This window comes from Leopardus geoffroyi, chromosome B2, assembly GCF_018350155.1.
Source record: "Leopardus geoffroyi isolate Oge1 chromosome B2, O.geoffroyi_Oge1_pat1.0, whole genome shotgun sequence".
NCBI lineage: Eukaryota > Metazoa > Chordata > Mammalia > Carnivora > Felidae > Leopardus > Leopardus geoffroyi.
Window position 1 is genome coordinate 89753814 of NC_059332.1, and position 24806 is coordinate 89778619.

Here is a 24806-nt window from a genome sequence, read left to right on the forward strand (position 1 = left end):
CCTTCAGCAGTAAGGGATGACAAATGTCGAACCTAGATATATCCACGCTTCACTGTGCGATGCTTTTCAGCACCACCTGGCTCTCCATGCACAGCCACCAAATATGGACAGCACTGCCAGAAAGAATATATCCACAGGGCAATGGCAATAAAAATAGTTTATTTCATGGTTAAATAGCCACTTCACACAAGTGGCAAGGGTCTGTTTATTGACTTTTACATCCAAGTCTGTGACAACATACTCAAAATTAATTATGCTATTAGGGTTAAATATTAAATAGATCAGATCATTTACCTAGAAAATAAAATGACATATTCTAACAACTATTTAAATGCGTTTTAAAGTACAAGTTTTTAATTTTACTAAGTAGTACATTTATAAAATTTAACAATTCAAATTCAATTGATTTATTAAATTTCCATTGTGTGTCAGGTACTATAGGAACCACTATCTGTAACTGTTTATATTTAATTGCTTACGATTTACGAGTAAAAAGACTGATACACAGTGAACAGCATAGGGATATTAAACCTTATATTCATAACAACATCTTAACAAAACTTTTAGAAACTAAGTATAATATATTACTTCCAATACATTGCTTTTTATTAAAACACACATACCTGTTTGTATGTCAAGTTATTGAGAGATTGATTCAGATACCATTTTTTTAAACTAGAATCTTAAACTCTCAGCTGACAGTTTCTTAGCAAATGTACATGTATATTTAGTTTCTAAAAGTTTTGCTAAAATGTTATCATGAACATCTTTGATTTCGGCTCAGGTCATGATCTCACGGTTCGAGGTCAAGCACGGAGACTGCTTGGGATTCTCCCTCTCTCTCTGCCCCTCCCCCAATTGCACAATAAGTATCTTACCTTACTTATCTCCTTTATATTACCAGCACTGTCATCAGATACTGCATTTATGTAATAAAATATAGACCCCAGAATGCAAAGAACATTCAGGGAAGGCTTCAGGCATTCTAGATAAAATTTTTAAAGCTCTTTTATATCTCGGTAGTTTCCCTTTAAGTCTATAACCTGAGTACTCAAAGAGTTGCTGGTTAACTAACTGAATAGACCTGGTAGGTTCTATACATATCTCAGGTCTTGCAAGATAGAAAACCAGCAAAGAAAGAAGATATATTTTTTCAACAACTTGGCTAAGGCTAAGAGTATCTAAAAAGTAATCCTAAGTACCTCAAATATTCCTATCATAAAAGTGACTCCAATACAAAGATACTATGATTATCTTTTTTAAAACCAAACTTAAAAATATTAAATCAGACATATATAAAAAAGTAATGTATAAGAAACTGTAGGTGAATATCTTTATAATCTTGGAGTTCAGAAAACTTTCAAAGCATGGCCCAAAAGGCTAAAAAATCTTCACAGGAAAGACTGATGGAACTGGTAATGATGACATTAAAAACTTCACTACTGAAAAAAAAAGAAAAAAAGACACCTGAAAACTATAAACAAAGTTAAATACAGAAAGATGGGTATTCTTGTCAACTATACCCTTTGTATAATCTTTCTGTAGGGCAGTTTAGCAACAGTGACCAAAATTCAAGGTGTTTCTAAACTGGCCAGAAATTTCAACAAATTAACCTACAAAAATAAACAGGAAGTACACAGAGATGCAGCTTTCGTGGGAGAAAATTGAAAACAGTGAATAGTAAATTTGTTGCCAAGCAATATTAAACATCTACCTTTTCTCAAAGTTAAAAATATTTGTGAACTGCCTTGGTTAAACCAAAAGGGGAACACTGGCGATTCCCTAGTTTCCTGTGGGCACAGGGAAAGTAAACTTATTTTACAGTTTGCTTAAAGACAGAGTTTGAGAGCATTATTTCCTCTGGTAATTGTCCCCACTGCAGAGATGAAGATGAAATTGAGGCACACGGTTAGTGATAGAAGATTCAAACCCAGGTAGTCTGGCTTCAGAATCCACAAACTTAACCATTACGACCTACCGTCTAGACAATAACAGATGATAAGGTTAATAAGTGTGATAATTGAAGACACTACTGAAATGCTAGTGGTGATATGAGAGAAAAAGCCACTACTCTTTTAGCAAAAGCCGGATGTAATCCATTGCTGGATGTCTTTGGTGTGAATGTATATCTTTATTAAAGTTTACAGCAGCTTTTCTCAAAGGGTTCCTCAAAAGAATTAAGCCCTAATACCCTAGGCACCCACTTCATGCAACTAACTTCTCCCTATGTATTTGCAAGGTTACAGTCAGCTAGTTAGTGCCATCTTTTGGGAGAACTGAGAAAACAGTCACTCAAACAATTTTCTGTGTTCTGTAGTTTGGATGGAGAACTGTGGATTCAAATCCCTATGGGCAGGGATGCCAAAGTGGCTCAGTCGGTTAAGCGTCCTACTCTTGATTTTGGCTCAGGTTATGATCTTACAGTTCGTGGGTTCAAGCCCTGCATCAGGCTCTGTGCTGACAGCTCAGAGCCTGGAGCCTGCTTCAGATACTGCGTCTCCCTCTCTCTGCCCCTGCCCCACTCGCACTCTGTATCTCTCTCAAAAATACATAAACATTTTTTAAAAAGTTAAAAAAAAAAATCCCTATGCCTAATGTTGTTTTTTAAACACCCAACATCTTTTTGTCCCTAACCCCTTTTACATGTGGAAATAACGATTTTTAGTACTTATTTTTGAAAATGCAAATAAATTAGGTGTATGACTGTCACTTTATAGCAAAACAAAATCTATTACTATATATTCAAATTGTTAGGCACAATATTATTTATCCCCAGATACTTATTTCAGATCCCAAATATGCCATTTACTTTCTTATTTCAAAAAAAGATACAGCAAACTTATTCCTAGTAAAACCAAAAGAACCAACATAACTTGTGGCTTTTTATTCCAAAAGCCTAAGCTTAATTTAATAGAATATATTTTAGGCTTTCTCTAGGCTCTCTAAAAATAGCATCTCAACAGTATTAAAAATTATGGGCCCAATTTATTAAGAATGTGGGATTGTCAATCATCCATCTAGCTCACAAAAAGCAAACCAATATTAAATACTATTTCACCAGGAATACATATATTCAGTAAGTGTTTGCAGAATATTTACATTACATTTACAAGACTATCAAAGTGACAAATTTCATCAGCCTTCGGAGAACAGTGGCCCACTTTTTAGTAATACATATTTCTCAGCGGGTCTCACAATAAAGCTTTCTTGCTTTTTTTTCAGTCTTGTGTTATACATGACCTTTTTATTATATGGGGTTTTACTTGTTTTTAGTTTTCTGGTATGTGTTTGAGGGGAAAGTGTGGACGGATTTTTTTTTTTTTTTTTTTTTTTTTAAAGCAAATCCTAGCATCAGATGTGAAATCTACACAGCTGTAAGTATTCTTCTGGGAACCTGCACTGGGGTTTCCTCAGCTGCTTAATGCAATTACCTAAGCCAGTCATGTAGTATTAATGTAATTTGCCTATTTCTGCAGCTGCAAAGTTCAATCTTTAAAGAGTAAAAAGAAAAAACTTGCTGCCCCACTATTCCCCTGCCTTGGAAGCGAATAATAATTACTTCACCTGTCTGTTCTCAAAATTCCACTAACTCCTAGTTAACCATTAGCCTTAAAAACCTTTAGTTGGGACACCTGGGTGGCTCAGTTGGTTAAGCACCCAACTTCAGTTCAGGCCATGATCTCATGGTTCATGGGTTTGAGCCCCACACTGGGCTGAGCTGACAGGATGGAACCTGCTTGGGATTCTCTCTCATTCCCTCTCTCTAACCCTCCCCCAGCCCCATTTGTGCTTTCTCTCTCAAAAATAAATACATAAACCTTAAAAAAGAAAAAAAATATTGGGACGCCTGGGTAGCTCAGTTGGTTAAGCATCCAGCTCTTGATTTCAGCTCAGGTCATGACCTCACAGATTCGTGGCGTCCTCTGCCCCTCTCAAAATAAATAAATAAACTTAAAAAAAAATCTTTAGTTCCATTATAATTTGATACTGCCACATGTATGAGTAAGTAGGTATACATACAAAGGCATTCCTATCTATCTCCTTATTACAGTTAAGTGACTCTTCTAAAACACAAAACTTCTTCATTTAAAATCTATTAGTGGTTGCTCACTGCCTACAGGATAAACTCTAAACTTACACGGCCCTTCAATATCTGTTCCTGCTTACCTCTAGTCTCACCCTCTCATCATCCTCCAATATCACAAAATTCAACCCTGCAGCTCCATTGAATTCCCTGAACATATCAAGCTCCCTCACCAATGAGCTATTTCCTCTGCCTGGAACACACACTCCTTTTCCCTGTGCCTAGCTCATTTCTACATATCCTTTAGCTCTTGGCTTAGAAGGCTCTTCCTCTAAATAAAACCATCCTGGCTCCTACAGTCTACATTAGATACTACTCCAAAGTGTCCTCACAGTCCCCTGCACTTGCTCCATCACAGCCCTACTTAAACAAGCAATTATTAAGCAATTACACGTGATTTGTCAATATCTCTCACTTGACCAAAAAATCAATAATGGCAGAAACAGAAATAAATCTGTTTTGGGGTGCCTGGGTGCTCAGTCGGTGAAGTGCCCCACTCTTGGTTTTGGCTCAGGTCATGATCTCATAGTTCATGAGTTCAAGCCCTATGTCAGGCTCCATGCTGATGGTGCAGAGCTTGTTTGGGATTCTCTCCCTTTCCCTCTGCCTCTCTGCGGCTCACGTACACCTGCTCTCCCTCTCTTTCTCTCAAATAAACATTAAAAAAAAAAAGATTTGTAAAAATGTTAAATAATGCCACTTACTAAGTTTGTGTTCTTTTATAAAATAGTTATATTTCCTAAAAACATATAATTTGTGTTAACAGGTCATGGAAATTCTTGCTATTTTCAGTGATTTAATAAATACTGTAATTTTTTTCAGGGGCGCCTGGGTGGCGCAGTCGGTTAAGCGTCCGACTTCAGCCAGGTCACGATCTCGCCGTCCGTGAGTTCGAGCCCCACGTCGGGCTCTGGGCTGATGGCTCGGAGCCTGGAGCCTGTTTCCGATTCTGTGTCTCCCTCTCTCTCTGCCCTTCCCCCATTCGTGCTCTGTCTCTCTCTGTTCCAAAAATAAATAAACGTTGAAAAAAAAAAAATTAAAAAAAAAAAAATAAATACTGTAATTTTTTATTTTAATTTCCCATATGATATTGATAGATATAACCTACCTGATCAAAGCACTTTAATTCCTCAATAATTTTTAAGAGTCTAAAGGGCTACTGAGATCAAAAGCTAAGATTTACTGAACTAGCAGTGTTTAGAAATGGATGGGGCACTGGCTTTGATTCTCTGAGTAAAGAAGCTAAGTTAGATCTATCAGACATGAAATTGCTCAGGCTTTGCATAACTTAACAACATGTGTAAGTATAGGTACAGGCTTTTCTCTCAGCAGTTATTTTTCTTAGAGCAGAATATAAAAAGGATCTTTTTAAAGAAATTTTTTAATATTTATTTATTTTTGAGAGAGAGACAGAGCACAAGTGAGACACAGAATCTGAAGCAGGTTCCAGGCTCTGAGCTATCAGCACAGAACCCGATGCAGGCCTTGAACTCAAGAACCACGAGATCATGACCTGAGCCGAAGTTGGACGCTTAACAGATTGAGCCACCCAGGTGCCCCAAAAAGAATCTTTTAAAATCATTCTTATCCTCCCACCTAAAATACAATATAGTTTCATATTCTTTTAAAATTACTGTATGCAGACATTTTTATATTTCTACAGTCTTCACAATTATTTACAATAGCTGCATAATCATATCTAGCATTCCTACAAACCTCAATAACAACTTTCATGTCTGATTTTTAATGTACTTTATAAAAACAAACCTTATGCAACAAAAAGTACTGCAGATTACATCCCAAATAAACTTACTTCCAGAATGCCAACGAATCTTATTTTAAATCAAACTTACCTGAGAGATACTGTAGCTTGAAACACAAAGATAATGACATTTTGACCTAGAACTTCTGGAAACCCTGACCTCAGAAGTATGTCTCTCCCTAACTGTGAAGGTTCCACACTCTCTCAAATTCCCTCAATAACCTGTTTCCATTATTCCAGGTGCTACCCATGGTTCCATAAACACAATTAAAGGCTACACGTGTGCTTCCCACCACCGGTAATGATTGCTGCTCTCATCTCTACCTAACTAAAATTCTACCTTGAAGGGTCAGCTTGAAAGCCAGCTCATTCACGATTCTTTCTCAGTTCCTTTCAATTGAACATTACAACCCTTTTGGAATATCTGAAAGCCTTTGCTTGAACTTCAGTCAAAATACAACTCTGTTCTGCTTATCTTTATTCTTTAGGACAGGAACTGTCTTATCAATCTCTATTCCCTGAAACACCATGGAAAAGAGGCAGGTGCTGTTGAGGAAAATGAGGCTCAGATGAATAGTAACCTGCCAGTGACTGAAAGAGTCAAATCTGAATGCCAGATCCCCCACCCCTGACAAAGCCCATGTTCTTTCTACCATATCATTCCATGCTCCCTTCCTTATATCCTTTTTGATAATAAATATTCAAGAAATCTGTAAAGTTAAATCAAATTAGACTGGCTTTTTCTTCATCTCAAGGAAACTCTAAGGTTAAAAAAAAAAAAAAAATCCAGAGAAAATAATCCCTGCAATTGTACTTTGGCTGCCCCGGCATCATATCCCTATATATCTTATGGCCAGAAAAAAACACATTAAATGTGTGGCTTTCAGGAGACAGCATTAAGACCCACATCTATTCTTGAAATGTTAAATGTCTATCATCATCATATTTTGCCAGTTCTTTATTTGAGCAGCTACAACTGCTCAATTGTTGTAGACAGCTACAACTAGTATGCCTGGGACAGAGTAAGATTTCAATAAATGTCTGTTGAATAAATAAATGAGTGAAAAAAATAACCATTGCTTCAGCTGTCCAGGCACCTGTGTTTACCTCCTCCAGTTCCTTCACCAATTTCTCCACCATTGTTGTCTCAGAGCAATAGCTGACAAAAACAATTACATATTGAGCTGCAGAACATACAGCCGAACAACTAGTACATTTTAATACAAATTTTCAGTTTCTGAATGCCACCTACTAAGCAATTCAATTGTGGGCCAAAGGCATTTCAAACTTCTCATGTCCATTCACCCAGTCACCCAAAATCCTGAGGTGTGTACTGATTTTTCCCACTCTCCCTCACTCACATCCAATCCACCCACTTTCCATCAGTGCCTCTACTGGTTTCTCACCTGAGAAACCTCCTTGACCTTCGTAATGATCTCCTCACCTCCACTCTTAACTCCAACAGTCCATACAGCAATCAGAGTAATGTTATTAAAAGACGTTGAAATGACTGTTACTCCCCTGCTTAAAATACTTTAGTAGCTTCCATCACACTTCCAATAAAATAAAAATTCTTTACCATTGAATTCCTTACAGTATAAAGTATAAAACCCAGCATGTAGTACACACTTAATATTTCTGAATGAAGGGGCACCTGGGTGGCTCAGTGGGTTAAACATCCAACTTTGGCTCAGGTCGTGATCTTGCGGTTCATGAGTTTGAGCCCCACGTAGGGCTCTGTGCTGACGGCTCAGAGCCTGGAGCCTGCTTCAGATTCTGTGTCCCTCTCTCTCTCAAAAATAAATAAACATTAAAATAAATGTTTTTTTAATTTCTGAAGACACTGTTTCTCTATATACTCATTTATATTAACATGTGGGGTTTTTTTAGAAGAATGTGGAAGATTTTTTATTTTTACCAGAAAACTCTCTTCCTCTTCTTAATTGCATGTCAGGATTAGTACCAGAGAGTAGTACCTTGTAGGTTAACAGTAGTCATCAGACTGAGCTAATTCAGCTCCATGGAGTAGAAAACCATACTTAGAAAGCATGCCAATACATGTCTTAACTGGAGTAGCAAACTTTTATCTGTACATCACTTTAATTTTATTTTTTTAATTTACATCCAAATTAGTTAGCACATAGTGCAGCAATGATTTCAGGAGACTCCTTAATGCCCCTTACCCATTTAGCCCATCCCCTCTCCCAAGCCCCTCCAGTAACCCTCTGTTAGTTCTCCATATTTAAGAGTCTCTTATGTTTTGTCCCCCCACTCCGTATTTTTATATTATTTTTCCTTCTCTTCCCTTATGTTCATCTGTTCTGTGTCTTACAGTCCTCACATGAGTGAAGTCATATGATTTTTGTCTTTCTCTAATTTCACTTAGCATAATACCCTCCAGTTCCATCCACGCAGTTGCAAATGGCAAGATTTCATTCTCTTTGATTGCCGAGTAATACTCCATTGTATATATATACCACATCTTCTTTATCCATTCATCCATTGATGGACATGTGGGCTCTTTCCATACTTTGGCTATTGTTGATAGTGCTGCTATAAACGTGGGGATGCCTGTGTCCCTTCGAAACAGCACACCTGTATCCCTTGGTACAGGGATATGCCTAGTAGTGCAATTGCTAGGTCACAAGGTAGTTCTACTTTTAGTTTTTTGAGGAACCTCCATCCTGTTTTCCAGAGTGGCTGCACCAGCTTGCATTCCCACCAGCAATGCAAAAGTGATCCTCTTTCTCCGCATCCTCGCTAACATCTGTTGTTGCCTGAGTTGTTTTAATGTTAGCCATTCTGCAGGTGTGAGGTGGTATCTCATTTTGGTTTTGATTTGTATTTCCCTGATGATGAGTGATGTTGAGCATTTTTTCATGTGTTGGTTGGCCATCTGGATGTCTTCTTTGGAGAAGTGTCTATTCAATGTCTTTGCCCATATCTTCACTAGATTATTTGTTTCTTGGGTGTTGAGTTTGATAAGTTCTTTACAGATTTTGGATACTAACCCATTATCTGATATGTCATTTGCAAATATCTTCTTCCATTCTGTTGGTTGCCATTTAGCCTTGCTGATGGTTTCCTTATATTAACATGTATTATATATTATTTGTATGTCAGGTAACAACATATGTTAACAAAGTATATAATATATAATACATTACTATTGTATAATAAAGGATTTGTCTGCCTTTTGGCCTCCAGCTTCCTGAAAAGTACTCTCTAAATCCTTGGATTTCCAGAGGGACGGGAGTGTCTTTCTTATTCTTGGTGAGCTCCTAGACAGCTTATGCTAATAAGATTACTCAGGATGGCAGCTAGCCATGCCAGAAAGACCAATGTGTGATTAGAGGATAGGGGTACTGGAGACTGAGTTCAAGCATGTGGCCAATGATTCAATTGATGCCTAGTCCATGAAGCACCAATAAAAACTCTGGACCACCACAGCTCCAGATAATTTCCCTGGTTAACAATACTCTGTGTGTATGGTTACACATTGATGTGCCGGGAAGGTGATGTGTCCTGACTCCACAGGAAGAAGATACGAGAGATTCATGTTCGGGACTTTCCCAGTACTTGCTCTATGTGTCTCTTCTTTTAGCTGTCCTGATTTGTATCTCTTTTTTTTCTATCATAATAAAACTAACTTTAAGTATACACTTTCCTGAGTTCTCTGAGTCATTCTAGGAAATTACTGAGCCTCAGAGGGATCATGGGAACCCCTAAATTTATAGCCAGTTTGTCAGAAATGTGAATGGCCTGAGAACCTCTGGGCTTGAGGATGGTGTCTGAAGTGAGGGCAATCATGTTGGGGGACTAAGCCCTTAATCTGTAGGGTCAGCCAACTCCAGGGAGTTAGTGTCAGAACTACACTATGATTACATAACAAATGTCACCTCACAAATATGTGTTGGGCACTATGCAAGCATTTCTACACACAATATTCTAAATTTTTATAAAACATTATCTCTAAGCCTCACAATAACCCCACACAATAGAGTTACCATCCTAATTTTTTTAATGTTTATTTTTTGAGAGATACAGAGTGTGAGTGGGGAAGGGGGAGAGAGAAAGAGGGAGACACAGAATCAGAAGCAGTCTCTAGGCTCTGAGCTGTCAGCACAGGGCCTGATGTAGGGCTCTAACTAATGAGCTGTGAGATTATGACCCGAGCCGAAGTTGGACGCCCAACCAAATGAGCCACCCAGGCACCCAGTCATCCTAATTTTTAAAAGTAAACTAAGAAGTAAAAGACACATGGACAATAAGGAACTTAAGTGGAGGCTGAATTCAAACTCAGCACTGTTTCACTCAGAAGCCCACAATCTAGTCACTACCCTCTCTGGCCTCTCATATCAGTCATGTAAATATAACACAGGATAACATCATAAGAGTGCTACTTAGGAACACATGGCACTTGTGCTATGAGGTCAAAGTAAAATCTAGGGTACTATTTATGAATTTATGAAGTCTTTATATGAAAAGCTCACATAAAGTAAATATAAATATATATTTAAAAAATTTTAGGGGCACCTGGGTGGCGCAGTCGGTAAAGCGTTCGACTTCAGCCAGGTCACGATCTCGCGGTCCGTGAGTTCGAGCCCCGCGTCGGGCTCTGGGCTGATGGCTCAGAGCCTGGAGCCTGTTTCCGATTCTGTGTCTCCCTCTCTCTCTGCCCCTCCCCCGTTCATGCTCTGTCTCTCTCTGTCCCAAAAATAAATAAACGTAGAAAAAAAAAAAAAAAAACTAAAAAAAAAAAAAAATAATAAAATAATTTTATATTTATTTTTGGGAGAGTGCAAGTGGGGGAGGGGCAGAAAGAGGGGGACAGAGGATCCAAAGTGGGCTCTGTGCTAAAAGGTTGACAGCAGTGAGCCTGATGCAAGGCTCAAACTTACAAACCTCAAGATCATGACCTGAGATGAAGTCGGACGCTCAACCAACTAAGCCACCCAGGTGCCCTTAAAGTAAATTATTTTATTATTTTTTTAAATGTTTATTTATTTTGAGAGAGAGAGAAAGAGAGAGAGCGCACACATTGTGCATGAGTGGGGGGGGAGGGTGTTATTTTCTTTCTTTCTTTATTTTGAGAGAGGGAGAGAGAATCCCAAGCAGGTTCAGCACTGTCAGTGTGGAGCCTGATGTGGGGCTCAATCTCACAAACTATGAGATCATGACCTGAGCCAGAATCAAGAGTCAGACACTTAACCAACTGAGCCACCCAAGGCACCCCAAGTAAATCTATTTTAAAGTAAATATAAAATATCATACTTTAATAAAAATTTCTTTAGCAATTGCTTAACTTACTTGTTTGTGTTTTAGAAACATGTTTCTGGAGAAAATCAACTGTTTGAGCCAAAACCTTCTTATTACAGTGTGTTGATAATTTTTCATCACATTCGTAACACCTGAAAAAATATAAAATGTAAGCAAATATTATGAAAGCATCTTCAATAATGTTGCACACCAGGTAATAAAGTTGATATTTATCGAGTCTTATACTTAAATGAAGGAGGGGCAAAAAAGTATACCTAGGGTGAGGCATTAGGGAAGTCTAGAGAAATAAACAGGAGACGGTTCAGGCACAGCCTTATTCAAATTAAAGTTCTGGTAGTTTATCCTAAGTGTAATGGAAAGTCATGAGTAGTTTTGTAAGCAGGGAAGTGACGTGATCCCATTCGCATTTCACAAACAGCACTCTGACTAATGTCAGATGGAGGGAATAGGGAACAGAAGCAGGCCAAGGTAGAAGCAGTGGATTTGGATAAAAATGAACAGATTTAATTTACACGTATTTCAGGAAGGAACAGAGAAGTATGCAAATAACTGCCATGGAAAGGGGGAAATGGATGAGGGCATGTCAGTGATTCTCAAACAGAAGCAATTTTGCCCCCCAGCCCCCCAGAGGACATTTGGTAATACTCTGAGACATTTTTGGTTGTCACAACTGGGGAAGTGCTACTGGCACCCACTGGGTAGAGAATGCTAAACGTTCTACGACATACAGGATAGTCCTGTCACAACAAAGAATTATCAGCCAAAATGACAACAGTATGGAGACTGAGAAATTCTGGTCCAGAGGAAACAAGACTTACTGTGAGTTGAGAATGTTTAAAGCTGGGTGATGGGTACAGAGGATTTCATTATACCATTTTGTCTACTTTCGTTAAAGAATTAAAAAAACAAAATAACACAGAAAAGAAAGTAACTGCTAGGCTTCTGGCTTGAATACTTAAGTGATGAAGTTTCCATTTACAGAGATGGGGAAGACTGGATAAGAGTTTTATTGTGTTTGGGCTTCGTTCAGAAGACAGGGCTCTCAAAGAGATTTTCTTTTTTTTTTTTTTTTTTTTTTTTTTATACTTTTTTTTTTCAAAGAGATTTTCAAAAGCACATTCATTTTTAGAAAACTGTCCTCCACTAAGTTTACTCATTAGTGCATATAGTTTTAAGAAAGGTTTTTTCTATATACTATCATTACCTGCTTCCTTTATTTTCATAAGATCTAATGGTCAAACAAGAAAATATATTTGAACCTATTGAAAATGTTTTTAAGTGTTTTATAAACATGTTATACCAACACCACTTTACATATTCACAATATTCTTAAATTATTGGTGGTCCTGGGATCACGACTATAAACTAGGTATGGGTTCCTTTTCTAAATAGCACTCAAAATGCAGTCAAATATTTACTCATACTCAAAATACAAACATTACTCTATCACTTGCATACAGATATACAGATAAATCTGTGAAGGAAACAAGTCACAGAAAACCTTCCCAAAATATCTTTTCTAATAGACCATGATGGAATCCAAACAATGTAGTTACAGTTACCAGGCTTACACTACAATATGTGCTCAAATTTTACTTAAGTAACTATTGCCTAAAATAATAAAAATTGCTCATTTGCAAGGTGCCTGGATGGCTCAGTCAATTGAGCATCTGACTGACTCTTGATTTCAGCTCAGGTCATGATCTGAGTGGTGGGATCGAGCCCTGTGTCAGTTCCATGCTGAGCATGGAGCCTGCTTAAGGTTCATTCTCTCTCTCTCTCTCTCTCTCTCTCTCTCTCTCTCTCTCTCTCTGCCCCACTCCCCTGCTCACTCTTTCTCTCTAAATTAAAAAAAAAAAAAAAAACTGAAATGTCAAGGAATTTTTACTGACATTGCTATTTAATTTTTACGTGTTATAAAATATATTGTAACTTTAAGGTACAAAAAGGAAATGTAAAGAAAAACCACATAATGGCAGTGAATTTGGAGAAAAGAGGACAGCTCACCATAAACTAGTTCTACTTGCTTCCATCAGAAATAACTAAAACCACTTACTTGAGCATCTACTACGTTGGTAAATGCTTTACATGCATGTTCTAATTCCTCACAACAACCAAAATGTATTATCATTTTAAAAATAAATAGTTTTAGGGGCTCCTGGGTGGCTCACACAGTTAGGCATCTGACTTCGGCTTAGGTCATGATCTCATGGCTCATGCATTCAAGCCCCACATCGGGATCTGTGGTGACAGCTCAGAACCTGGAGCCTGCTTCCAAGTCTATGTCTCCCTCTCTCTCTGCCCCTCCACTGCTTGCCCTCTGTCTCTCAAAAATGAATAAAAGTTAAAAAAAATTTTTTTAAAAAAGGAAAATAATTTTACAGACTCCCCAAATGCGACTTATTTTCATTATAATATAAATCCAACATTCCACTCACAAAACCCAATAAATTGATCACCCTTATAACTCTATTTACCAATGAAAGCAAAATTACACAATTAAGCATAAAAAATTATAAAATCCATAAAGTTAAAACTAACAACATTATGCTAGGTAAGGTGTTTATGTTCCCCCTGAAATTACATCACGATTCATACCATCTTTATGGTCCTAAGAGCTATAACACAAGTTCTGACACAGACTCACTTGAAATGAGCCTATTCTACCAGGTGCCACTCAATTCCCCCTCCACCTTCCTCTATTCCTATGGTCCTGGAACCGGGGTCCCCAGACCAGCAGCACTGGCAATACCTAGGAACTTGTTAGAAATGTAAATTCTTAGATGCTACCCAAGAACTACAAAAGCAGAATCATTAGGCCTGGGACCCAGCAATCTATTTCAACAAGACCTTCCTGGTGATTCCGATGCACCCCATAGTTTGAGACCACTGTTCTGTTCAGATTACAGAGAAATATCTGCTGAGCTGCCACATATGGCAGCCTCTTCCTCTCCCTTGGCTCCACTGCATCGTTTACATAGCACGACGCCTCTGTGCCTTCCTCATTCTCCCCAGTGTTGTTACTTGGGGCCAACAACAGCAAAAACACAGATGGGGCAAGCACCTGACCCGTGCCCTGGATTAAAAAAGGTGATTAACTCTTCTATAAGCCGAAACATCCTTATATTAACTTTAGGTCCCTGAAATGAAAACACAAAGTTAAAACAGTTTTGTGTTAAAGAAAACTTGAAAACTTCCGGAAATTCATTCAAGGAGAACTTGAAAACTTTTGTAGGAGTCTGCAGATTCCAATCAGAAGATTTTTGTTGCAAAACATATAGAAAGCTTTTCAATACAGTATCCATTTATGCCACTGTAGTAGTGTGTTATGCTGGTAAGAAACTAGGGAATCAAAACACTTGTTTTAGTGCCTGGATTTTTACTTTGTCACCAGAAAAAAGCAAATGATACTTGATGTAACATGAGTATCATTTTTATGCAACATGGGGGAACTGGATTTGGTTCCCAGCAGGGTTAAGTAGTAAAATCACTGGAGTTTCTACAAACTACATATGCCCAGGCTTTCCCTTTCCCTGCAGGGAATCACCAAACCACTTGACCGCCTGAAGTACCTTCCTTCTCTAGAACTCTAGAATTCTGTGTTAGCAAGTTCATTACGAAAAATCAGCTAGGAAGGATGTTTCTTTACCCTACCAAAAAAATGCTAAAGAAAAGTAAAGGGATGACTAAATTTTTTCTTATTTAAATTTTATATTCATGGGTAATGTTAATTTTCTTACAGTATTCTATAGATTGTGTTCAGGCTAAAAGGCATCAGCTGGTACAACAACTTTAAATATTTTACCTTGTAAAGCTTGGAGAGAAGATATTTTTTGTAGTGGACACAAGTAGTGACAAAAATCTAACTTACCATATAATCCATGTGCTCAGACTAATTGTAATACAATGAGATTCTATTCTCTGATTCTTGTAGTGCTTCACTGAATGATGGCTTTCTGAGTTTCTACCGCATCCCTAAAGATGAACAGAATGCTATTTGTACAATTTACATTTACGTTTCTTTCAAATTAATCAAAACCTAAATCATACTCAAACGTATACTGAAAAAGTTTTGTTTTTAATTTCAAGTAGGAAGGACAAGTTTCAGAAAGGAATATAGATTCTCATTAAATTTAATTTCTTGCAAAGAGGCTAACTTGCTTTTTGTTATATAGTATTTACCGGAAACAATCGTGACGCAAGTGAATTTCCCTATTATTTAAAAATGCATACACTCTCTGCCTTTTACACAGTGGGGCACCAAGCATCCCCACAGACCAGTGCCCCCTCCTATACACACATTTTCTAGTACTGTCCACACCTCCACCCAAACCCACGACAACTCATGAGACTCAGACCAAAATCATAGTAATTTCCCTCACCAGGCAAGTAAAGAAATAAGATCCAATTCTGATCAATGAGACATGAGGGGCAGTCTGCTGGATGTTTCTGGCAAAGTTTTATATATTAAAAAACAAAACAAACAGGAAAGGGATATCCTTTTTGCCCTTTCTGGCCTTTGGGGATTGTTCTGTGATACATAACACATGAAACATCTTTGGCCATAAAAAGTCATGAATTGAGATTGACACAGAAGAAAAATGGAAGAAATCTCAGTTTTCAGTGCTCTTTCCATTGAATTAACTAACCCTGAAGTGGTCCTCTTATGGACTGTCTATGAGAGATAATAAGGAATTCTCTTATTTTAGTAAAATTATATACATCTTAAATATGTTATTCAAAAATTATTAATGATTGGGGCACCTAAGTGACTTCAGCTTAGGTCATGATCTCATGGTTTGTGAGTTTGAGCCCCACATTAGGCTCTCTGTTGTCAGCAGAGCCTGCTTCAGATCCTCTGACTCTCTCTCTGCCCCTCCCCCACTTGTTCTCGTTTTCTCTCTCTCTCTCTCTCTCTCTCAAAAATAAACAAACATTTAAAAAATTATTACAGGGGCACCTGGGTGGCTCAGTCGGTTAAATGTCCGACTTCAGCTCAGGTCATGATCTCACGGTTTGTGGGTTTGAGCCCCGCGTCGGGCTCTGTGCTGACAGCTCAGAGCCTGAAGCCTGCTTTGGATTCTGTGTGTGTGTGTCTCTCCGCCCCTCACCTGCTTGCACTCTGTCTCTGTCTCTCAAAATAAATAAATGTTAAAAAATAATAATAATAAATAAAAAATTATTACAGTATTTATTAATACCTTCTAAGCTGTTAAGATAATCTGTTTTAATGGTGTGTTTGTTTGTTTATTATTTATTTATTTATTTATTTATTTATTTATTTATTTATTTATTTTTGAGAGAGACAGAGACAGAATGTGAGTGGGTTAGGGGCAGAGAGAGAGGGAGACACAGAATCCGAAGCAGGCTCCAGGCTCTGAGCTGTCAGCACAGAGCCTGACACGGAGCTCGAACTCACGAGCTATGAGATCATGACCTGAGCTGAAGTCAGCCACTCAACTGACTGAGCCACCTGGGTGCCCCAAGATAATGTTTTTTTTTTTTTTTTTTTTAAAGAATCATTTCATAGAAAAAAATTAATTTAGAAAGATGTAAAAAAAAAAACTTGGATTAATTTCATAAGTAAATACAAACAGGTAAAGACAGGTCCAGGCCTGAGAACTACTGTGAGTAGGTTGGCTTCCCTTTCAAAGTATTTCTAAATCACACATGATCACTTTCTGAAGATAACATACCTTTTACTTTACCTTAACAAAGTTTCTAAGTTCAGCCTTGGAAAGGTCTATCCAAACATGGAATAAACTTACCTTAAGTTCTAAACATTACCAATAGTCCAACTCATAATAAGCATTTAATAAAAATATTTAAGACTAAAGTCACAGATAAAAATCACTTTTCTCACCTGAAAACCACACTTGAGGCACAACCAAATGTCAGAGGAAAGTACTGGCTGCCCATCACAGAATCTTCTTTCCCTTAAACAGTCGGAGCAAACTGACCACACATTCTCAGCTATTGCTTTCTTCACATGATTCACACTGATGGCAAGACTTACATGTGGGCAAGTGAAACCTACTAAATAAGACATAACAAAATCTGAACAGTTTCTTTGCTAAACCAAAGTGCTATCATCATTTAGCAAAAATCAATAGCATGAAAACGCTGTAACTAAAAAGCAAAGAGATTAAAAAAACCAAGTAACTTAAAAGGATACATACTGCATGGCTCCATTTATAAAGCACTTGTGAAATAACATAATTATAGAGTTGGAAAACAGATTTGTGGCTGCCAGGAACTATGGGTGGAGGACAGGTTACCTATTATCAGGTAACACTTGGGATGGTGATGGTACAGCCAGGTATCTCAATTGTGGTAGTTACAAAACTACACATGTAATTAGACTGCATATAGAGTTATACACACTCAAATACACACATATGAGGCCTTGTAGATCTGGTGAAATCAGAAGAAGCTCTAAGGATTGTAGTGACGTCATCTTCCTGGTTTTAATATCATACTGTAGAAATAAGATTAAATCAGGAGAGGTTGGGTGAAGAATGAATGGGACCCCCTTGTGTATTTCTCTGTACCTTCCTATTAATTTAAAATCAGGTCAAAAATAGGGGTGCCCAGGAGGCTCAGTCAGTTAAGTGTCCAACTTCGGCTCAGGTCATGATCTCACGGTTTGTGAGTTCGAGCCCTGCATCGGGCTATGTGCTGACAGCTCAGAGCCTGGAGCCTACTTTGGATTCTGTGTCTCCCTCTCTCTCTGCCCCTCCCCCTCTCACACTCTGTCTCTCCATCTCTCAAAAATAAATAAATGTTACGGCGCCTGGGTGGTTCAGTCGGTTGAGCATCCGACTTCGGCTCAGGTCATGATCTCACGGTCTGTGAGTTCGAGCCCTGCGTCAGACTCTATGCTGACCATTCAGAGCCTGGAGCCTGCTTTGGATTCTGTGTGTCCCTCTCTCTCTGTCCCTCCCCCACTCATGCTCTGTCTCTCTCTCTCTATCAAAAATAAACATTAAAAAAATTTTTTTAATAAACAAATGTTAAAAAAATAAAGTAAAATTAGGCCAAAAGTAAAAAGTTTAATAAATAAAGGAGATAATTTGCTGAGCAGCTGTGTTAATAAGGATTTTGAATATATTTTCTTCTCATTAAGATACACACATAAAATCTTTCCACAGAGCCTACCTCTGCTCTGATGCTATTTTCATCCCTGTTGGGAGAAAGGAGAGAGAGAAGAACAAACAATGGAATAATTTACAGGTACAAGAATTGTCCTTAATGAATTTTTTTTTAATTTTTTTTTAACGTTTATTTATTTTTGAGACAGATAGAGACAGAGAATGAACAGGGGAGGGGCAGAGAGAGAGGGAGACACAGAATCTGAAACAGGCTCCAGGCTCTGAGCTGCCAGCACAAAGCCCGACACAGGGCTCGAACTCACGGACCATGAGATCATGACCTGAGCCGAAGTCGTACGCTTAACCGACCAAGCCACCCAGGCGCCCCTTCATGAATATTTTCAAATAGCAAATGACTTTGCATAGCCCTTAATTATCCTTTATAACAGAGTCCCACTGTGTGCACCGCGAGGAGACAAATGGCCAAAATGACCTAATATGTTTTTATTTCTTCAGATAACCATAGTCTTCTCGCAAGGACACAATGACACTTCCATTTCTCCAACTTCAACTATCCCAAACACCAAAACTACAACTATCTGCCAAAACCAAACAACGAAGGAAAGACTGAGTAACCTGAAGAGGGAAACAGGAGTATGTGCATTTCCACTTTCTCCACTTCCCTTCCTAAACGCCCAGCACTCCTTGCCCCTATTAGTTAACTAGAGAGAGGCTAAGCGTTAGTCCCATTCATCTTGAAGGCTAAGAATGTGACTCCTGACAAGTGATTTGTTGTAAAATATAATTTACTTTCAGCAAAAGTAATGTGTAAATCTGATAAAAGATTAAGCCTTCTCATTGTATACCAAGAGCAAGTTACAAGAATAGACACAAAAGGAGTGACTCTGAAGTCCTGTATTTGAAAAGGACACATGCCATTAACGAAAGGGGTGTTCTGGGGAAGACTGATAGATGACCACACAAGAACAGGACCTAGACATGGTTTACCAAATATCACTGCTTTGAGTTTTTATATTTTAAAATTCTAAATGGAAAAATCATTCCATACACTTTCTATATCATCTCTGGGGTGGGATCTGGCCAGGGGACAACTTAACTAGTCTCTGATTCTATAAATCAGACTTATAAAACTGAAATTGTTAATGAATTCAGAGATAAGTAAATTCATTCTAAAAGGGTTCCAGGCCTCTAAATGAATTCTATTAGCTTTTATTTTTATTTTTATTTTTTTTTCAACGTTTATTTATTTTTGGGACAGAGAGAGACAGAGCATGAACGGGGGAGGGGCAGAGAGAGAGGGAGACACAGAATCGGAAACAGGCTCCAGGCTCTGAGCCATCAGCCCAGAGCCTGACGCGGGGCTCGAACTCACGGGCCGCGAGATCGTGACCTGGCTGAAGTCGGACGCTCAACCGACTGCGCCACCCAGGCGCCCCAATCTATTAGCTTTTAAATGCCGCAACCATAGGTACTTTTTATAAAGAAATCTGAAAGTTCAAAGTTTTTCTACAAGACTAACCAGTGTTTAAACAGTATTTATAGGGGCATCTGGTGCCTCAGTCAGAGAAGCAGCCAGCTCTTGATTTCCACTCAGGTCATGATCTCACGGTCATGGCTCTGCACGGACAGCATGGAGCCTGCTTCGGATTCTCTCCCTCTCTCTCTGTCCTCCCCCCACTCATACTCACCCTCTCTTTCTCTCTCAAAATAAATAAACATTTAATAAATAAGTAAATAGTATTCATAATCTCTTGTGGGGGGAACATAAAAATTTTTTTTCTGTGCTAATAAGGAGATTTCCTCAGTTTTCTGTAATTATACAATTATCTGAATTTGATTTGCCAAACAAGTCCTCTAGGGATTCCTGAAGAAAATCTACAAATGTATTGAAGTCTATCGTTGTTCCACATTAACAAATCAGAAACAACAAGTAAAATCTCCATGTTTTTCATCTTAAGTATTAATAAAAACTCCACAAGGAGGTCTTCCAGTTTGTAAATGATGGTCTAAAATCAACACTTTCCCATTCTCTTCCCAGAACCACCCAAGGTCAACAAGAACACGAAACAAAAAAAACCAAGTTCATTTTCAGAAAAACCAGGAGACAACTGAGGCCCAGAAATCCCAAATAGGAGTGTATACAGAAGGAAGCAGAGAGAACACTGCAGCTGTAGACTTCACAGAGAACGACGTGTGCTTCACAGACAAGAACAAAACCGAAATCTCTGTGCTGCAACCACACTGGCAGGAGCTCCCCTGTATCCAGTTTTGTTTAGAGAAGCAAAAGGTGGCAACGTCTCATTCACTAAGTGAGAAACAAAAGAACAAGCCATGTTTGCCAGAAATAGTCTTCTCTCTAAGGCAAGGGAGAAGGGATATTTTGGATTCTGAAATAACCCAGGGCGGCATAATCCTGTTGGGTGAGAAGAAGGTTCAATGTGCTCAGACTCAAAACTACAGTTGGTCTCGACAGTGCTTTGGCCTTCCTTCTTACATGAATATTCCCAAACTAAATGGCCCAAGAAAAGTGACCCTACTTCAAAGAATGAAAGAAATGAGAAATCAAAGCCACAAATTCTATGCCAATATAATAAAAAGGAAAAACAAATGGCACAGAAATAATTGCCATGAAATAAAAATACAAAACAGAAGCAAAATGCTCCAGCACAAGGTGGCAAAACAGTAGGAAGTAACCAGCAGGGTTCAGGAAAGAAATGGAAGAAAAAAAAATAAACCACAAAAATGACGGCAAGGGGCGCCTGGGTGGCGCAGTCGGTTAAGCGTCCGACTTCAGCCAGGTCACAATCTCGCAGTCCGTGGGTTCGAGCCCCGCGTCGGGCTCTGGGCTGATGGCTCAGAGCCTGGAGCCTGTTTCCGATTCTGTGTCTCCCTCTCTCTCTGCCCCTCCCCCGTTCATGCTCTGTCTCTCTCTGTCCCAAAAATAAATAAACGTTGAAAAAAAAAATTAAAAAAAAAAAAAAAAAAAAGACGGCAAAAGTAAAAAGGGCATAAGGTGAAACAGACACTGCAGAAAACACTGTAAAGATAAACATGAAAACAGCAAGCAAAATGAAAAGGAAACAGGAGTTTTAGAAGATTTGAGGAAAAAGAAACTAGAAGACAGGCAAGGAAGAGTTAACATAAGAATACTCAGAATCCCTGAAAAAAAATCATATCCACAGAATAAAACAAATGCTTAAAGATATAATTTAGTCTTCCCTCAATATAGCAATCTAGCTGTCCTCAAACACTTTCCAAGTTAAAACCACGTAAACAGGAAATAAAAGGGGTGTCTGGGGGGCTCAGTCAGATGAGCGTCTGACTTTGGCTCAGGTCATGATCTCACAGCTCATGAGTTTGAGCCCCGCATCGGGCTCTGTGCTGACAGCTCAGAGCCTGGAGCCTGCTTCAGAATCTGTGTCTCCCTCTCTCTGCCCTCCCCTGTTTGCACTCTGTCTCTCTCTCTCTCTCTCTCAAAAGTAAATAAACATTAAAAAAAAAAGAAAGAAAAAAATTTTAAACAACTTTTTAAATGGAGAGCTGAACTAGTAAGAAAGAATGAATCCTCAGAGGCTAAAACGGAGGTCATGAAGCTGAAGAGAAAACCAAGTCCAAGGCGAGCAGCTCCCAGAGACGCCTCCCGGCCTTGAAGGCTTGGTTTTAACAGGCCATGAAGAACGGGAAACAAAAAGATGCCAATTCTAGGTTACTTTATAAACTAAACAAAAATCTCAATAAAAATATCAACAGGATGTTCTGGAACTAGACAAGCTGATTTTAAAGTTCATGTAGAAAATAGTGAAAATAGGGACCTCTGGGGGGCTCAGTCAGTTAAGCGTCTGACTTCGGCTCAGGTCATGATCTCACGACTCTTGAGTTTGAGCCCTGTGTCGGGCTCTGTGCTGACAGCTCGGTGCCTGGAGCCTGCTTCGGATTCTGTGTCTCCCTCCCTCTCTCTGCTCCTGCCCCACTCATGCTCTGCCTCTCAGTCTCTCAAAATTAAATAAATGTTAAAAAAAAAAATTTTTTTTTAAAAGAAAGAAAATAGTGAAAATAAAGGTCAAAGGATTTAATTAAAAACAAATATGGTTATTTTCTGCAACACTATTAAGGATGCCAGATATCACAATTTACCAGCAATGTCGTCTGAAGAGTCTTCATCACGAGGTATAGCAGGCCTTTTACTTCTTTTTGCTTTCTCGGGTAAAGCTTTGGAAGGTTCTTTCACCCGCATCTGTTAGTTACTGAAAAGATGGGGGGGGGGGCAGGATGAACATACTTTAATCCTCAAAATGAAAATTTTAGCTACTGTACCTTATGTATATTAAAACTGAAATGACTTCTATTTTAGTTGGGCCTAGGAAATCAACAGAGGGAGAAGAAAACATCAGGTGAAACCAAAGAAATCTTTATTAAACCAATATACAAATGCACATGACATTTGACTTTTACCAACTACTCCCTGGAAAAATGATGCTCAGGTGAATGAAAAAACTAAAGTTCTGATCAAGGAAATAAGTGCTGCTTCTAGACCATGTGCTCCCCTTGCCATTTTCCCATCCCACTAGCTAGGAAATAGTAAAAGCTGGAAAAGCACAGACCAGGGATGGAAACCGTGTGCCAGCCCTACCTGCACTATATGACCTAGCACTGAAGTGAGAGAGAAATAAATTGTTTAACACTACTGCATTTTTTTTCTCCACTTTTTTATCATGAAAAAATTTACACTTCCACAAAAGTTAAAAGAACAATATAATAAGCACCCATATATTTACTATCTAGATTCCACCCGGAGAACATTTTGCCATATTTGTTTTATCTAAACATCAGCGTGTATAGAGAGAGACATATATACACGTATGTAGGTATGTTTGTTTTTGCTCGACTATTTTAAAGGAAGTCGCAAAGAACATGTCTCTTTTAAGAACATTTTTCCATATAATCTCATCATCATCACATCTAAGAAAATGAACAGTAATCCCCTATTCTGATATTCCACCATATTCTAACCTCTTCAGCTGAAGCATCTTCCATACTGTTTTTTTTTTTAAATCAATCAATATTCAGTCAAGATTTGCACTCTGTATTGGTTCTGTCCTGTTGATTGTTAGTATCTTTTAATCTACAACTGTTCTTCCCATCTTATACTTTCCTAAACACTAGCTTTTTTAAGAGATCAGGGCAGTGCATATGAGCCACCTTAAAGATGTTGTTAAAATGAGGATTTCGGTTCAGCAAGTCTGGTACAGGACGTGAGGTTTTGCCTAACAAGCTCTCAGTTGGAAGGACTGCTGGGAGTCCATTGCTACACTTTCAATAGCAACATCGTATAAAGTACCACACTTAATTTGTCTCTTCATGGTGTTACTTACCTGTCCCTTACATTTCTTAAAACCCCAAAGTTAATTCTAAAAATTTTAGATAAAAAGAAGCATTTTTTAAAACCACTGTACTTGGGAGTCTCTGTTAAAGTAGCTTAGCCTAAATGCTACCTAATATCTGTTCCATGGCTAAGCTATACTGTAATTTTCATAACTGTTTACTTGCTTTTATTGATCAAGGTGGAAGAATCTTTCAAGTCAATAATAAATTCTGAATCTTGATTCAGTTCTACCATATTCCACAAAAGGGAGTTTTGGGGTTTACCATTTTAAGAGCCATTTCTTCAACTCCAGGGGTCATCACTCTTGAAATGAGTTGCAACAAATCATGGCCTTCAGGGTTGGAGATCTACAAAGCCTCTGAGTTCCCTGACCATTTCTTTTCTTTTTCTTCCAACTAGTCTCCACACCCAACATGGGGCTTCAGGATCGTGAGTTGAAGAGTCAGATGCTCTACTGACAGAGCAAGCCAGGAATCCCGACCATTTCATTTCTGACTGCCTTTTCCCTCCAAACTTCCTCATCCACTTACCCCTACAGTTCCACCTTGCAAAATCACCAATTCAGGTATTCCGTTCCCTAATCACAACTGAAGTTCCTCCAGCTTGCCTGATCAGCCACTCCTTATTCACTTTTAATGCGCAGGTTGACAAGAGGCTGCCTCTCACCAAGCACTTCCATGATCACTACAGCAAGGCACAGAGATGGGGAAGTGGCAAATGGAGTGCTGGTTCTTAAAGCTTCAGAGAGGGGCGCCTGGGTGGCTGGATCGGTGGGTGAAACGTCTGACTTCAGCTCAGGTCATGATTTCATGGCTCATGAGTTTGAGCCCCGAGTAGGGCTCTGTGCTGGTAGCTCGGAGCCTGAAGCCTGCTTCAGATTGTGTCTCCCTTTCTCTCTCTGCCCCTCCCCCACTGGTGCTGTCTCTCTCTCTCTCTCAAAAATAAATAAACATTAAAAAAAAAAAAAAAGCTGGGGCACCTGGGTGGTGCAGTCGGTTAAGCGTCCGACTTCAGCCAGGTCACGATCTCGCGGTCCGTGAGTTCGAGCCCCGCGTCAGGCTCTGGGCTGATGGCTCAGAGCCTGGAGCCTGTTTCCAATTCTGTGTCTCCCTCTCTCTCTCTCTGCCCCTCCCCCGTTCGTGCTCTGTCTCTCTCTGTCCCAAAAATAAATAAACGTTGAAAAAA

At 38.8% G+C, this 24806-nt stretch overlaps 1 protein-coding gene across 6 annotated transcripts in view; it reads right to left on the bottom strand.

Moving 5' to 3' along the window:
* The window catches only part of USP45 (ubiquitin specific peptidase 45), an 84177-nt gene that overhangs the window by 56950 nt on the left and 2421 nt on the right, over positions 1-24806 (bottom strand). For 5 of the 6 annotated variants that reach the window (XM_045499124.1, XM_045499123.1, XM_045499126.1 and 2 more), the window contains 4 exons: positions 22373-22482; positions 16990-17162; positions 14998-15101; positions 11157-11257 (listed from right to left, as the gene is read on the bottom strand). In XM_045499124.1, coding sequence (XP_045355080.1) covers positions 11157-11257; positions 14998-15101; positions 16990-17162; positions 22373-22472 — 478 coding nt within the window. In that variant the 5' untranslated portion in view covers positions 22473-22482. The remainder of the gene's footprint in view (positions 1-11156; positions 11258-14997; positions 15102-16989; positions 17163-22372; positions 22483-24806) is intronic. The other variant, XM_045499125.1, reaches the window with a different exon arrangement.